General features: G+C 40.8%; 1 protein-coding gene across 3 annotated transcripts in view; it reads right to left on the bottom strand.

The window, feature by feature from the left end:
* The window catches only part of emilin1a (elastin microfibril interfacer 1a), a 43,683-nt gene that overhangs the window by 11,301 nt on the left and 14,939 nt on the right, over window positions 1–17,443 (bottom strand). For 2 of the 3 annotated variants that reach the window (XM_031295465.2, XM_031295466.2), the window contains exons 2-6: window positions 9,472–9,588; window positions 4,975–5,171; window positions 3,117–3,216; window positions 1,774–1,882; window positions 210–386 (exon numbers count right to left, since the gene is read on the bottom strand). In XM_031295465.2, coding sequence (XP_031151325.1) covers window positions 210–386; window positions 1,774–1,882; window positions 3,117–3,216; window positions 4,975–5,171; window positions 9,472–9,588 — 700 coding nt within the window. The remainder of the gene's footprint in view (window positions 1–209; window positions 387–1,773; window positions 1,883–3,116; window positions 3,217–4,974; window positions 5,172–9,471; window positions 9,589–17,443) is intronic. The other variant, XM_036005048.1, reaches the window with a different exon arrangement.

Here is a 17,443-nt window from a genome sequence, read left to right as displayed (position 1 = left end):
TGCAGTGGTTTTGAATATAATTTTCTTGTTTTACTGCCTGGATGTGGCTAATATTGTTTTACTGCTTTAGGCAGCAAAAGTCACATACAGAAGCCTACAGGGAACAAAGTAAAGATATGAATACGCACTACAACTAGCAATCACACAGGGTGACCTTCAAAATGGCTATAACAAAGTAGAATATTGACTTTAAACATATTGATCTTTACCTGGCAGGCGGAGCAGGACAGAGTCACCCTTCTCTCCAGCTCGGTCAGAATCTCCTCCTTCAGCGTGTTCAGCTGGTTTCCCCCCGGTCTTCCTCCTCCGTTGGCTGCTCCGTCCAGCTCGTTGCCCCCTCCATTCACCAGGTGGTTGTTGATGTTGAGCAGGGTCTGGTCATGGACCTGAGTAAGCAAATGTCCACATAGTACTGTCAAATGGTCTATCCTTCCATTACATATAAATATAAAAACACAGAAATCAATGAATCAATCAAAATACTTAGGAAATTCGGTTTGTTACATAGGCGTATGCTCCATTCCCCAGCAGAAATTATAAGAAACAGAAATCAGAAATAAAGTAGAATGAGAAATACATAAACAGAATAATAAATATGTATGTAAAAATGCAATAAAAAATGTGCATTACAGTAAAATGTGTAGCTTAAGCACATATGTAAAAATAGCGATATGAGTCGGCTACTTCTGATTTAGCGCTCCGCTAACTTGAATGGGCATGAAATGATTTAATTGTGCAGCTCCTCTAGACTTTCTGAATGGATCAAATACTGATAGAGAAACAAGTCATTTCCTGGGGGTTGTGACACTCAAAAAGATGATTTACAGACGTCTCTTTTACCATGCATATTTTTGGGGGACAGATCACGCGACGTTGCAATTCTACCGTTTGGCCGCTATGTTCAATTTGCTTTAAGGCCTGGCTCGGCGTCAGTGGCAAATCATCAGCGTTGTCACAACTTGTAGTTTAAACACAAGCTCAACTGAGAGAGCCACCGCTAGAGTTACTAGCATTAGCATTAGCTAAGGCTGGTCGTTGGACTCTGTGTCTTTAGGCTTCTTAAAGGGTAACTACCGTTTTTTTCCAACCTGGAAACCTATTTTCCTATGTTTAAGTGTCTAACCGACTGATAGGAACAATAATGTTTGAAATCAATCCAGTATTAAGCATGAACGCTGTAACTGGCAGCCACAGACCGGGCTGCAATGTAACCTTATGGGGCAAATGTGCATCGTCAATTTGGTCCACTAAAACTGCTTTATTTGCCACTGACAGGCTCAGATTAATATTCTAAGTGTCTGACAACATGATGGAAAGGATCCCTATAGAGACAGACCTTTTAAAGACCTTTCTGTTTAACCAGAAACAGCTCTGAGGTTGCTAGCACTAAACCCACCAGACTCCATTTGAAAAAACAATACTTTAGCGTGAATATAGCCAATTATTCTATATATATATTTTCACATGTAATTCAATAAACTATGTGTTTTTTTTGTGATTTGTGATGGTTGGAAAAGTGGAAAGAAGACCCTAAACGTCTTTTCATAGTTTTATTTTGTTTTTGTCAACTTTGAATGAAGTTAATACTGCAATTTAATACTGGACCAATGTCAAAGATTGTTGTTCCCATCAGTCACAGACACAAAAACATGGGAAAATAGGGCCCAGGTTGAAAAAAAAGTTGGTAACCCTTTAATATTAGGCATGTCGTCGTGGCATGCACCCCCCCCGCCCCCCCAGGAATGACTTCCAACCCTAACAAATTCGGTTTACCTGTGTTCTGTTGTAGAGATGGTCCAGCTTGGTTTGGATGCTGTTGATGGTTTCCTTCATGTGTGGCTGAGCTGAATCAGCAGGGACAACAGCCCCATTCAGACCAGGCCTATACAGGAGAAGAGATGAGATTTCCTAAGGTTTTGGCTCACATTTATCATAAAAAGATGTATATGTTAAATAGTATATGACATCAAAGTGGAGCAAGAAATAGATTACCAAATAGAAAATGTATCATGTACACAGGAAAGTGGTGTGTGGAGAGGCAACGCATTGTCATGAACGGGTTTGTATGACATCGTACAAAAACTTATGCACAACTATTTGTATGATATCTTACAAAATTAGGCGACCGAGCTGGTCACGTAACGACCGGTCACATGACAGTTAAGTTTAGCCTTTTTAAGATTATTTTGTTAGACTGGACAACTTGAGACGTGAAACGGGAGAGAGGGAACAGCATGCAGCAAAGGGCCGAACCCGCATGCGCTGCGGTAAGGACTGAGCCTTCGTACATGGGGCGCACGCTCAACCAGGTGAGCTGTCCAGGCGCCACACGTTTAGCCTTTTTTACAGTTACATTTAGCCGAGAAAAGGTGACTGTGAGCCGGGGACAGGGCATGGACGAGGTGACGGCCCTTTTTAGGGGCCGTAGCAGTTGAGACGACAGATGAGCGGTACCAAAACAAGTTAAGAATAGAAAAGAGATTGTTGCTTGGATTAAAACACACCCAGGACATGGACAAATGTGTTTTCTGGCTGAGAGTCTTGTGTTTTCCCCAGGGTGCAAACTCTGCTGCCCCAGCTTGAAAGCGCTGTGTTTTATGACCCACCCATCCACCCCGACCTCCTCCCTGTGTGGACCAGAGTGGTCTTATACAGCAGCAGTTATCGTGGTACATACGAAAATACATGGAATACATACATACATTTCAGTGTTTTACTTTTCGTAGCTATATGTACAAATGGTTCATGAGAACAGCTTGGGAGAGGATGGGTTTAGTCTAAATTTACTTGATTCTGCCTGTGCACAGTTTAAGTCAAAGGACACATTCTGTGTATTTATGCAGCATCCCATTACATTCTGAATGAGGATTAACTATTTATGTCTTACTACCCTACCCACATCACTGTATATATGCTAATAAACAAACATATCCTCTATTTAAACCAAGCTGCTGAAATAAACTGCAATAAACATGAACTGATACACAGTGTGCTACTCATTCCACAGTGTACTGGGTGATATCAGTACAGCAAAACTAGCAAATCTGAGTTTCTTGATTGTAAACAGGATTTTGGATGAAATAAAACATGATGTTCTGAAAACAAGATTCACGTACAGCCTCTGGTTCATGCCGTGGATGGTGGTCTGCATGTTATGCAGGTCTTTGCTAAGACCACGGATGGTTTCCTCCAGCTGTCTGATCTTCACAGAGTCACCTGGAGACAAAGAATAACAGCCAATATGAGAGAGGAAATATGGAGTTCAACTCTTAAGATTTTATATATTACTGCTTGTAAAATACAAACTCAACAATATTTACAGTATAGAAAGAGTGGTTAAAATTGCTGAAAAGCCTTTCTCTCAATCAGCTTACTATAAGAAGCGATTATATCCTGCGTGAACATGACATTTTCCGACAAACTTTAAAGCTATAGTGCGTAGTTTCTGTCGCCCCCATGAGGAATTCTAAGCAATGACAACAACACTGTCATTGCATCCTCATGACACAAGCCTTCCGTGATTGCACACCATCCCCACCCCTCCTCCACGCAGTTGCTTGTTACCAAGGAGGACACAGAGGATTAAAAAAAAACATGTTGGACTCTTCAGAAGAGGTAATTATATTCACTTGAGTTTCTGCGCGCGAAAGTCACCGGACGACATCATTTTGTAAGCATAGCCGTACTGTAAAGCTTAGATCGGGCCCAAAAAAATCGTTCTCAACTACAATTCCGAGTTGTTTGAACTACAGAAATCTGTTTAGAATTATCTTAATGAATAATGCAACAAAGACGAAGCATGTAAACTGTGCTGTTTGTTTATTCAGGATGGAATGGATCGCAAATGGATCCGAATGAAGAAACGTCAAAAAAAAACCTCGACCCCAGCTCCCTCAGCCGAACAGTGTGGGTAACAGATCAAGGCAGCAACATAATTAAAGCCCTGGAACCATACAGGAGATTTTCTTGTCTCGATCACCTAATTAATACTGTCCTTCGCCACGGTCTGCATGCCGACACACTGGCCAACAACGCACCGGATATAGGAGAGACCATATCTGCTGCTAAAGGACTCGTAAGATATCTGAAACAATCTGGCCTGGTTGCGCAATTATCGAAGACAGTGCTACAGATGGGGGAGACACGATTTAGCACAGTTTACCTCACACTCAAGTCAGTGCAGGACATATACCCAGAGCTTTCTCCCCACCCAATTAGGCTAATAAAGTAGTGATTGAAAAAACACAAATGCTTGATCAAGGCCCGGCCCGATGATAGTGGAATTTTTCTAATAAGTTTGATTTTTATTAGTATTTTTGATGCTATAAAAATGGTGTGAAACGTCATGATTGACAGCTGTGATTGACTCGCATTTGGTCAGGCGGGTGTATGGGCGGGGCTTTGAGTCCGCGGCTCCACAGCCAGATCACTACTGTGCAGACATTACATTCCGAAATTACAAGATGGCAGTGGAGATGCATCATCCATTCTTTATATACAGTCTATGCACCACACACATACAGTCATAATGAAACCAAAATGAGTAATGACTAAAAACCCCCCCCCCCCCCCCCAAAGTTTAACTTTGATTGTAGCTTATATATTCATGAATATTTAAATATAGTCAGGAATATTTAATCTTATAAAGAAATACTTAAGATTGAAACAAAGTTTTTAGGGGCTTTAAGTGAAAGTCAGATTGGATTCAAGAGTTTTCCAGCTGTAGTTGTTCCCAGATCTATTTAAAGTTGTCAGTTTGCTTTAAATATTGATTGATTGATTGATTGATTGATTGATTGATTGATTGATTGATTGATTGATTGATTGATTGATTGATACTTGAGACTGACAAGATACATACATGTTACGTTTTGATACTATTTCACAAAATGAATGCATGCATCCTTATAACATGAAACCATATTTGAAGTAGATGCCATTTGGATTTCATGGAGCCTTCTCTACGGTCTCTACCTTCTCCTCCCTGTCTGCCGCCTGGGTTGTAGCCCGTCTGCGTGACGCTGGGTCGCCCTCCATTGACCTGGGTGTTGGTGGTTCCCTTTGGCCCATCGTGGCAGTCTTCCCCAGAGTAACCATGGCAACATTTCCACTCCATTTCTGTCACCATCTTGTAAGCTACCTTATACCGTGGCCTCCTGAATGTCCGGTAGCTGAGGATGAAATGGAAATTTCAGATATAAAATCTCAACTGGACTTTTATTTGTTCTGATTTGACAAAGACTTAACACTTATAACATGGACTTATGACTTCATTTATTAGCCATGGCTCTTCCAATGGCGATGTTGGTCTGATGGTTACCAGTCCACTCCCTTTGTCCAGATTGAAATATCTCCAGCTATTAAATGGATTGTGATGAAACTTTGTACAGACATGTATATGGTCCTAACAGGATGAATCCGACTGAATTTAGTGATCCACTAACTTTTCAACCAGACAAAAATGGAATACACGTTTATGGTTTATGACCACATTCCTACATAACGTACCTGACATAGCTAAAGTTAACATGCTAGCATGCTTAGCTAAGATCGTGAACATGGTATACATTAAACCACCTTAACAACAGCATGTTAGCATTATCATTGTTAGCATCAGGGGTAGATGCATAGACTGTGTAAGTGAAGCCAAAACAACTGGGTCACCCCCCTGGTGGCTGGCTGCAGTATAGGTCATAAACCCCGCCCCCTCTATGTTTTGGATTGGACATGCACCAAGCCTTAAAAAATCTATGTACACGTCAAATACATTTTTCCCAAAGATAGTTTCTGTCATTTTAGGTAGTTCTGATCACGCTCGTTTGTTCGAGTGTTCATTTTTCTGATAAGGTTGGTTTTTATTAGTTATTTGATGCTATAAAAACGGGTTAAAACGTCATGACTCTGGCTCCGAAAGTACAAGATGGCGGCGCCTGTATCCGGGATATTTTGGCTTCACTTTTGTACAGTGGGAGAAAGTGGAAGTGTGTCGTCCATCTTCTTTTTTTACAGTCTATGGTCAGCATGTTTAGTGACTAGTTTGGGACTTAAACTAAGAAGACTTGTGCCAGACCATAACATTGAGACTTAAAATGTGTAGTGAGATCCTGATGACTAAGTCAAGGACCCATAGCGGCCCCTGAACCCTGTATTGAATACCAACGCTGTACACTGTTGATATTAATGTGCACTGAGTCATTGGATGTCTGGGAAATAGCTCCAAATCATCGACTGATGATGGATGGGATTAAGAGTGCTTTGTAAACTTTAGAATGTTATTTCTGTACCATTTTCCAAAAGAAATCAACCCCATCCAGCACTAAATCTTTTTTTTCCTCAAAGACGATTCATCTGAAAAAATATATATGGATGTTTTATTTGGATAGCTCCTTTGTAGTTTTATCATTATTTGTGTCATTTAGCTCTGTGACTGAAGAGACTCCCTGTTACAGTAACAAGTGCAATAAATAGACCAGAATTGGCCGGATGTCTCACTACAGAGTTATGGCAGCGTCACAGGAAAATTAACAAGCCAGACTGGGAACGTTTAGCAGGTTGCTCTCTTCTTTATGCCAACCCACAAACATCACTGTAGGTATGGCAGAGGCTTTTCTGAGCCATATTAAAGACTTCATCTTCCAGCTCTCCGCTCTGAGAGCGTGAGAAAAAGGGATCCACACACTCTCTGATGAAAAAACATAAACTAGGGCCTGGAGAGGTGGCAGGAGGAGGAGTTGGTCAAGCTGGAGAAAGAGTAAGAAAGTAGGAGAGCCATAAAAAAAAAGAAAGAAAGACATAAGAAGAAGAGATTGTTTTTACAGGGTAGAAGACTAGACTGTGGTGCCTGGAACCCCTGCTGGCTTCATTCTTAGCATAGCCCAGGTTTAGGCCAAGGCCCCTGGCAGGCATGGGGATCAGGCAGCCAGGCCAGGGTCAGACAACATGGCGAAAACTTCAAAAGAGGGAAAAACATCAGGAGCTCAAAATTAATTTTGCCTCACATACACAACAACCACATTCGGGAATGTTATTCAATCGATCATATCTATAGTAAATCTGCTCCAATATTTGTAACATTGGATATTCCCAGGTCTGCACCAGGCATAGAGACAGAGCGCATATGAAAACCATGCCCAACAAAGGTGAAAACAAACAGCGCCACAATAATGTCATATACACTAGCTTTATTGACCATGAATGTATAAAAGGGTTGAAAAAAGTGACAAAAACATTTTTTAAAAAAAGAGTCAAAAACTTTTTAAAGAAACACGCCGACTTATTGGGACTTTAGCTTATTCACAGTAACCCCCAGCGTTAGATAAGTCCATACATACCCTTCTCATCTCCGTGCGTGTTGTAGCTCTGTCTGACGCCCCCAGTGCTAGCTTAGCCTACCACAGATCCTGGAGGTAACCGGTTCCAACTAGCCTACTGCTCCCAGTAAGTGACAAAATAACACCAACATGTTCCTGTTTACATGTTGTGATTTGTATAGTCACAGGGTGTACAAATAACAGGGTCACTATGCTTTTACTATCTAGTAATTGTTGACTCGACGGAAGGACAAAAATTTCATGGTGGATGGGAAGACAACACAAGGGTTAAGCAGGTCAAAGGATTGTTCTAGCAAGTCCACCAAACCATATGGGTCGTTTGTTCCTACCCATTAATACGACCCACAGGAGCGTTTTACAGTATATCCTCACATCTAAACCAGAGAACGTCTGTCGTGGTTTTAAACATAAAAGCCGCAGTTTTAAACGTGTCTATAAGGTTGTAAAACAGTGACAGTTTGGTTAGCTTTAGGCAACAAAATGACTTAGTTAAGTTTAGCAAAAGAATGTTATTCGGGTTAAAATCAGGCGTTACTTATGTGACTCAATCCCCGCTCTCCTTGGTTACAGTCATGTGTTTGTTTGACCCATCCACCACCCAACCTGCCTAGTTCTGAAGAACTTGGCGCTTCTATCCTTTGTCAAATTACTTTCTGCTTTACTCCTGTCATAATTACTACCGCTACTAGAGGGCGCCGCCACTAAAAAAACAGAAAGATGAGTTGTAATTGCTGCTTGAACAAAGGACCTATGGGAGCATGTTTGGGGAGAGGACAGTCTCCAGAGAGGACAGGTTAGCTGTTAGTAAGCCGATGTTAGCTAGCAAGCTAAGGCATTTGCAAACATAAAACTGCCTAGCTTTCGGATGTATCCACATTCCTCTATGATACAAGCTGCATACTGTGTACAAAACGTAACTTACATATATAAAGTCAACACTGACCTTTGGATATTTGACTTAGTAACAAAATGCTTGCTGCACACGTAACGTTGGGCATAACGTTAGCTTGGTGTCAGAATTCCACAGTCTTCCCATTCTCCCTGCTGATTCCTCACTCGGTTCGGCAGCTTATGAAAATATAGTTATGGGTTCTTTACCGTGTTTTGTTTGTTTATTGTTTATTATAGGTAGTGCATCCCACCACACAGCAGCTTTTAGACATTTTTCTGTTGTTTACTAGCAGGTTTGGACGGGACTTAAATGCGCTCTGTCTCTATACTGAAGGTCCACTACAGTAATGTGTGTGAGATTGAGACCACTACCCCTTTATTGAGAATAACCAGCCCAATACTGAGCTGTAATTATGTCCGTAGTAGTGTTCTGGCTACACACAAGTCCAGTCACAACCAGACACCTTTTTCTGATCAGACTCTCCTGAGAAAAATGAAAAAAGCAGAGTGAATTTGGTATCCACAGACAGGAAACAGGGGGAAGAAGATGAATGGACAGAGGATACAAACTTCTGTGGAACAGAGGGCAGAAAGTTGGAGGAGCAAGACTGAATACAAATTAGGCCGTATTTGCATGGGATTAGTATCATCTGGGGACCTCGTGGGATTTAGAAATAACTCCCCCACATCTGAGTTTGGTGAAGAACATTCGCACGAGATAAGCAAGGCCTGCTGTTACTCAAATTTGCTGACCTATCTGTACCTCGAGAGTTGTACCGCATTCCCTATCCCCGCCGCGGCGACAGCCCTCAGATAAAGCAACGGAGGTCTTTGGTCGGGCAGTGGTCCAGACTAGGTTGGCCATGAAGGGCAGCGTCCGCAGCCCCCCGCGATCCCGTCCTCGCGAGAGGGATAAAAAGGTGCACAGGAAACAAAAACCTTACAAAAATTATATACGAACCCGCCAAATCACACACATGTGGGTTCACACGGGACTAATGTCACAGAACCTAGGTGTTCGGCGAAATATGGTAGGTCATTTGCGGGGGAATTTCTACTTGACAAATTACAGACTTGGCCGATTCGCACGGGATTAAGATCACAGACAACTTCCGTAAATATAACAAATGACTTCGTGGGGTCCAAAAACGGGTAATACTAATCCCGTGTTAATAGGGCTTAAGATTCCAGCAACAGGGAAGAAAAATCACAGAAGATATGAAATAGAAGAGAGGGCATAGATACTTACGCAACTCGAGGACACTGGCCCCAGGTACAGCGTTGATAGTCTGGTTTGATGTACGTCTCCACCCCATCCTCCATCACACAGCTAACAGTGCGTGTCACCACATAAGCACACCAGTTCCTATGAAAGCACACACACAAGCAGGCAAAAGGAAATGACAAATGAATGACTGTGTGATGACTGGCGGTGTACTGTAAGTTTAGAGTCAGGCGTTGACACAAACATAGCAGAACTCTTACACACTCTCAGTATACACTCTGCTGCCCTTTGTTTCCAGGCAAAAAGATGAGAGATTTGATTAAAAAAAAAATAATAATCAAAAAGCAGGTCACTTGTTTGACTCTAAGGCTCCACTGTGAGTTTCCAGATCAGTATCTCAAACCCCGGACTGATTATTATTCTGTACAACATCCGAGAGAAATTGTCCGCTGGTGCAAATGTCAGATTAGTTTGGGATAACTGCGTGATTTTAACAATGGCTACCATTGTATGGCTTCCCATCTCTACACCAACCAACCCACACAAAGACACACACACACACACACACACACACACACACACACACACACACTGCATAGCCATGTGAAATAACTATCATTGGTTATATTCATTCCACACAGCTGGAAAACCAACATGGAGCTAAAAGTGGCTGCGTAGAGCTACTTAAAACAATACATTGATTCCTTTGTATTAAAGGTAATATACTGTATATAACTTATGATTGGATACTGCTTTCATGCAGGAGGTTTAACTCTTACTCCAATTCAGATTTGAATTGATTTTGTGGCCATATACGTTAATATAGTGAACGTGTTAGCAAAAAACTTTTTCACACATCCAGCAGACACGGAGCAACATTAGCTTTTATATGGAGTCTTGTTTCCAACCTCTTGGCGAATGTAAGTGGAATATTCACTCCCCATTTGAGTACTTTTTCGCTCTCCTCCAACTCCAGAGAGAAATTATCTAGTTCCCAGCTGCCAAAAGTTCCACTATGTCCACCAGCCAATCACAAACTTGTCTGCAAATGTCGGTCCCCAAGCGTACAATGTTTTCTTTTTATGGAATACCAGCTGCCTGCTGCGCCTAAAATAGCGCTGGATTCGTCACTACGAGCAACTTTTCACATTACATTTGATCCATTGTTAATAAAAACATTGATTATAGCCGCTTTAATTCATGTTTAAACTTAATCCTATTCTTAACCCTTCCTCAAATACTAATTTCAAATAGTCCCTGTGAAGTGAAGGCTGTCCAAAATGATTCCACATTACCAAAAATGTCCTCATAAACAATGTCTTTAAACATACCCCCCCCACACACACACACACACACACACACACACACACACACACACACACACACACACACTCATTTTGTCCTCATCCCTCTGAACTCCCGTGACCCTCAGATATCCCTCATGATAACAACTGCAGATAGAATTAAGACACGGGCGACCTTCAGTCGCTTTCTATCATCATTTTCATATTACCCACAATCCTCATCCACTGCTCTTTCCCAGGTGGTTATTATGGCCTATTAGTGTCACTCTCAGATTGATCAGAGCAGGGCTATGAAGGCTTTACAGATAAAAGTTGGAGCCTACAAGGAGTTCCTTCATGCTGGAAAGTCAATCAACGGCTTTGCTCACTTTGTCTGTCTTCCTCTCTGTCAGTCTGTCTTTCTGTCTCCTCCTGTCTGTCTTTCTTTCTGTCTTCCTGTCTGTCAGTCTGTCTTTCTATATGTTTCTTCCTGTCTGTCTTCATTTCTGTCAGTCTGTTTTTCTATGTCTCTTTCCGTCTTTCTTTCTGTCTCTATTGCTCTACATGTCTCCCTCTGTGTAACTCATTTTTCTTTCCTTTTTAGGCTCCCTGTCTGCGTGGATCTCTTTCTTCCACTCACTGTTTTATTTTTCAAAAGAGGAGCTATAGTCAGGCGTTCGATTAGCCACATTGTTGATCGTATTACTATTTATTTTGATGTTCCTTGCCTTTGTGATTTGTTGTGATAGTTATTTGGTATCCATTAGTTTTAATGTATTATTTGTCCTGTGAAGCACTTTGTGACTTTGTCTCGTTGACTTTGTGTCTGTGATAAGTGCTATATCAATAAACTTTACTCATTTACTTACTTTTTATGGCCTATATATGTGTCTCAAACCCTCTCTCTCCTGTTCGTCTCAGTTCTCACAATCCTCTCTCTCCTCTTACCTCAGTGGTTATCAACATCGCCCTACAACAAGAAGATCCTGGACTTAAACCCCCGGGGGACGCCAGAAGCTCTTGGAGGCGTACCCCCACGCCGTGTCTCGACCCAAATGGTTCACAGACGTTACAGCCACACCATGACTCAGTTCCACCCCGTTCAATCCCCCTGTCCATGGACGTCCCATTTTTCACCCCTCTCCTCCACCTTTTTACCCCTCTCCTTGACTCGAATCCTCCCACCGAACACAACCCTGCCAAATCACACTCCTTTTATACAGCGCGGGAAGAAGTATTCAGATCCTTTACTTAAGTTCAAGTACTAATACCACACTGTAAAAAAAATACTCTGTTACAAGTAAAAGTCCTGCATTGAAAAGGTTAGTATGTGTGTCAGTATCTTCAGGAAAATGAACTTAAAGCTTTAGTGCGTAACTTTTTGATATTAAAGGGACGTCCGTTACATTCAAGCCGTTGTCAAATGAGTTGCTACAAAGCTAATTAAGACTACCAGCTCCACACAACTTCTCGCGCAGATACTCAAGTGAAGATAATTACCTCTTCTGAAGAGTCCATCATGTTGTTTTTAATCCTCCGTGTCCTCCTTGGCTACTAGCAACTGTATGGAGGAGGGGTGGAGGTGGTGCGCGATCACTGAAGGCTTGTGTCACGTGGACGCGAAGACAGTGTTGTTGTCATTACTTAGAATTCCTCATGGGGGAGACAGAAACTACGCACTATAGCTTTAAAGTAATAATAGTAAAAGTACTCAATGCAGAAAAATCCTCACATTTTAGAAACTGGAAGAGATCAAAACAGTTCTGTCAATCAACTAAAGAGTTTAATCATCTAATCATTTCAGCTGGACTTGTAGGCCGTTATATTGTTGGGTAGTTAAATTAATAATAAAACATCGTATTTTATAAACTACATGTGTTTTGTGTGTAAAAATCCTTATTTGTAAAGTAACTAGAAACTAAAGCTGTCAGATTAATATAGTGGAGTAAAAAAGCGTTGTTGTAATGTAACAAAGTACAAATTCTTTGTTACTGTACTTTTTTTACTCTTACTTTATTCTTCTAATAGTTAAGTACATTTACTATCATACTATTACTTTTGATACTCAAGTACAGTAAATACCAGATACTTCGAGACTTTTACTCAAGTAATATTCTGAAAGGTGACTTTAACTTCTACCAAAGTCATTTTCTGGTAAGATATTTGCTTTCAAGTACTTTATACAAGACTGTATATGACTGACAATATTTCCCTCTGTGATGTAGTGGAGTAGAAGTAGAAAGTGGCATAAAAAGAAAAGACTTAAGTAAAGTACAAGTACATAACATTTGTACTTAAGTACAGTGCTTGAGTAAATGTACATTCAATCACTGCTTTTATATCGTACAACTGTGTGGTTTATTAGTGCTCTCGCTCTTGCCGTCTCTTTTAATTCACCCCTCTCCACCTGCGTCCGTCTCTGTTTCTTATCTCCTCCTTTCTACCATTTCTACTTGTTGTTTCTCTATCTCGCCCTCTGTGTGACTACACCTCTCCCCCGTTCCTCTAAGACCGTGATCCTCCCCTTCATTCCACAACTCGTCCGAATGACAGAAAGAGTTAAATCATGTTTAGACCCCCCCCCACCCCCTCCTGTACCTAATGACCTCCTGTTCCTCTCACTACTGTACGTGGGAACGTGAACAGGACTGATAAACTGTCAGACTGTACTGTAAATGGTTTTCTCAGTGATCACAGGGAACATTCAAAGGGTTGGTTGACCTAGATTATATATGTATAGATTTAAAAACACATTTCCTCACTTTCCTCTGGTGTTTAGCCATACAGATGGTCAGAGGTGGGGGACTCGAGTCGCACGACTTGAGTCAAGTCTGACTCGAGACGCCAATTTGAGGACTTGAGACTTGCTTGACTTAAATTGATAAATGACTCGACTTGACTTTGACTTGTTATTCAAGACTTGAGACTTGAGACTTGACTTTGTAGGAGGCAGCCTTCATGGAAGGGATTATGCCCCAAATAGTGAAATTCGAGTTTGTAGTTGATGCTCGTTGTAAAAAAAGAACAAGGATTGCAACTCCAAAATGATGGACACGAGAACCACAACATCCAGCTTCATCCGTCACTTCAAGCAACACAAACAAAGTTACGTGAAAGTGTCTTTTAGCTAACTGTAACGGTAATAAACCGGCCGGTAAAAGTTTAGCTAGAAAGCAAATGTTTATTTTAACGTTAGCGTTACTTCAGACTTGGTTTCAAATCTATTGCTAAGACATACAGTTTATGTGAAAGACAATCGGCGACAGATTCGGGCCATAACCGATTAAATTAATGTATGCTTAGTAGTGTTAATTGTCTTAGTCTTCACATATCTTTTTTTGTTAGTCAAGTTTTAGTCGACTAAAAGTCTCGTCATTTTAGTCTAGTTTTAGTCAAAAGAAAACTCAATATATCTTAGTCAAGTTGTTGTCAAACAATTTTAGTCTTTTTTAAATACATTTTTTCTAAGATTATTTCTGATAACCATTTCAGTCAAATAAACGGCAGCTACAGACGGTCGTAAGTCCCGGAATTGGAATCCTACACAGTAAAATACAGACAAACTTCTACACTGTTTAGCTGTCAGCATTTTAACCGGGTTTACTCCAGTTGCTAGCTAATGGTAGGCTAACGTTACCTGCTGCCAAGTGTAGTGTTAACTAGCGTGACATGCAGCAATGTTTCGGTTGCCTCTAACGTCCGTTTAGGAGCATCAGAGAGAAGCGCAGGCATTTAAGTGGCACCGAAATGAGGCACCGAAATCCGCTTTGCTATTCGGTCCGGTAGATAACGGTCGTTAAGGCACCGGTGCCGTATTAGCACCGGGTCTTGGTACCCAACCCACAGCTGAATATTCTAGACAATTGTAGAATTAAATAGTAAGAAAGTAGTAATTAAACTTGTCAATGGCACTGTCAATACAGAGTTTCTGCAGGTTTCACCAAGTCAAATTTAAGACTTTTTAAGACCTTTTTAAGACCATTAAGAATGAAATTTAAGGCCTTTATCACAACATCAACTAAGCCCTAAATTCAGTTTTTTCAAGCATCGCTAAACTTGCACTTCCCCATAGCTGAAGAATAAAATTCGTTTTCGTCTGTGGTACAATCCGAAAGAGACTCGCGCCAATAACACAAAAGCTGATTGGCTGCAATATAAGTTGCATGTTGGTCTCATTTGTAGTCGTAATACAGCAAAATTATGTTTGGACTAGCGAAAGAAAGAACTACAATACCATGGAATTTAAAAAAAAGAGCATTAGAGGTAGCGTTGCATGGATGTAGGAAAATTAATACCTTTTTAAAATTATTTAAGACGTTAGAACACAATACTTCTTTGATTTTAAGCCTTTTCAAGGCCTACAATTTTGATTTTGAAATTTTAGACATTGGTGGATTATCACAAGAATGAGGAACTTGTTTTTGGAAATACAAGAATCTCAGAGGCAGAACTCTGACTAAATAACAAACCAAGCGAATCTACCTGCATGCTTAGGTAGTAGTCCGTCAAAAGGGACTTGAAGGTTAGTTTTTTCAAACGTGAAATGTCCCAGAGTAAATATCTTGCTCACAATTCTGTAAAAAACTATAGCTTAAATGTCTGTCAATATATGCATCAGATTAAAAAAATAAAATAAAAACTCTCAAAATCCATATCGGTATCAGCCTCAAACTATCCAGTATGGTCGGACTATACTACTACATACTGCAGGGTGCAAACTCAACTTCACTAAGGGCCACACTGGAAAAAGAGAATCACATCAAGGACCAGACATGTAGAGTTTATTGACATGCTTTTATTAAAGCAACACTAGAGAACTTTTCCCCCTTTGGTCCCCCTACAGTTTGGAAGCAGAATTGTCCATTACATTACATTGTCCAGTTCATTCGAACTACAGATCCCCTACCCGATCTGGCAAACTTGCATAATGTAATGTAATGGACAAATCCGCTTCCAACCTGTAGGGGGACCGAAGCAGGAAATATCTAGTGTTGCTTTAAATCGAAAAAGTAAAATATCATTAACTGTGTCTCATATTTACTTCTCACATACAGCTTGGTTGACATAAAGCCTTAAAAAAAGTCAGCAAAACGTTCCTAAGCCATCCTAGAATTTAGCAAAACAAGCATAACAATGGTTACATTTTTAAAAGTAGGCTACTACACAGCTGACTCACAACAACCTGTTTCACAGCCTGAATGTGTAAACTCACTGGCTGTGTGGGAATTTCCGAGTGTGCCAAAATCTGCTTTGAGTGTAGCGTACTACCAGTTTGAAAATCAGTTTTTCAGTTTTTGGTTCGGCGCACAACTAGGCGGGCCAAAGTCAACCTAAATTGATATGCGGGCCGGATCAAAATATGGGAGGGGCCGGATTTGGAACCACGGGGCCTTGAGTTTGAAACGTGCACTAAAGGTAAGTATGAAAATATGTTTTATTTTTGATTATTTGGGTGAACTGAGCCTTTGACATGAAAAAAAAGTCAGAGTCAAAGTGTAAGAAGGAATTGTAGCTGCAGCTTGATCTTTAACAAACTTGAAAAGTCAGTTGTATGCATCATTTTTCTTTTAATTTGATATAAGACATTTTTTTTATAAGAGATTATGTGTGTGATGGTTGCTTTTTTTTTTGCAAAGGAAGACAGAATGTATTCTTGGTGAGTCAAAGCTTTATGAGAAAAACACACACACACAAGAGTATGGATTGCAAATAAATAGCTTGTCCAGAAACTTTTCACTTTGTCAGTTTTGCTGAATATGTTTATTCACAGTATATCATGTTGCTTTGAGCTGATTTGAAATCAAATCTAATTTGGGGGGGGGGGGGCATAAGTGAAAGATGTTTGGCTGAAATCAAGCAGCGTTCATGCATCCAAACAGCTCTGTAATTCCCCTTCCAAAGAGCTGCGGTTCTTCACAGTGATCCACACGGCCTCCTCTCGCTATGCGTTGAATTGTATCACGTTTTGCTTCGCTCATTCTGTGGTTTGTTACGTTGCATTTGACGTTTCTGTCTGAGCTTGGAGCGCCTGGGGACTCAGAGCGAAAACTCTGCCACCATACATCTGAAATCAGCCGACGTCAGCGCTTCCAAACACAGCTGTCTCTCCCCTCACGTATTTCCAGAGCCCTGGGCAGTTCATCTTATTGCATTATGCCATGTGAGGGTTTGCTGGTTGGGTTATCCACGGTTTGTTATACTGTACTGCAAGGGCGTAGGTTTTGTTTAAAAATTGGGGGACACACACCCTATAACTGGGAGGGGGGGGGGGGGGTCTGAGGGTCCTCCCCCAGACAATTTTGAGCATCAAAGACTTCATTTCCTGCATCCAGATGCATTTCACAGAGAAAGAAAAGAGACGCGGGCTGCAAAGTTAACCCTTGTGTTGTCGACCACGCAACATTTTGTTTTTCCGGGTCAAAATTTCGACGCTTTTGTCGCTTTCCCCAATGTTTTTGTCACTTTTCCCGACGTGTTTGAATCTTTTTCCGACATTTTTGGCACTTTTTTCAACGTTCTTTTGTCAATTTTGTCCTTCAAATGCCATGAAATGGAATAAAACACCCAAATTCAATGAAAGTAGTGAACTGATCATTTATTTTACTTGTGAAGAGCGTTGTACGGAACCATCCACGTTATTTCTTTTTGACAGTTTGGTTGAAAGAAACCCACATTTCTGATATAGAAACTTTTTTTTTTTAAATTGGGTCAAA

Source organism: Sander lucioperca, chromosome 9 (genome assembly GCF_008315115.2).
Source record: "Sander lucioperca isolate FBNREF2018 chromosome 9, SLUC_FBN_1.2, whole genome shotgun sequence".
Lineage (NCBI taxonomy): Eukaryota > Metazoa > Chordata > Actinopteri > Perciformes > Percidae > Sander > Sander lucioperca.
This window is presented reverse-complemented; position numbering and strand designations above follow the sequence as displayed.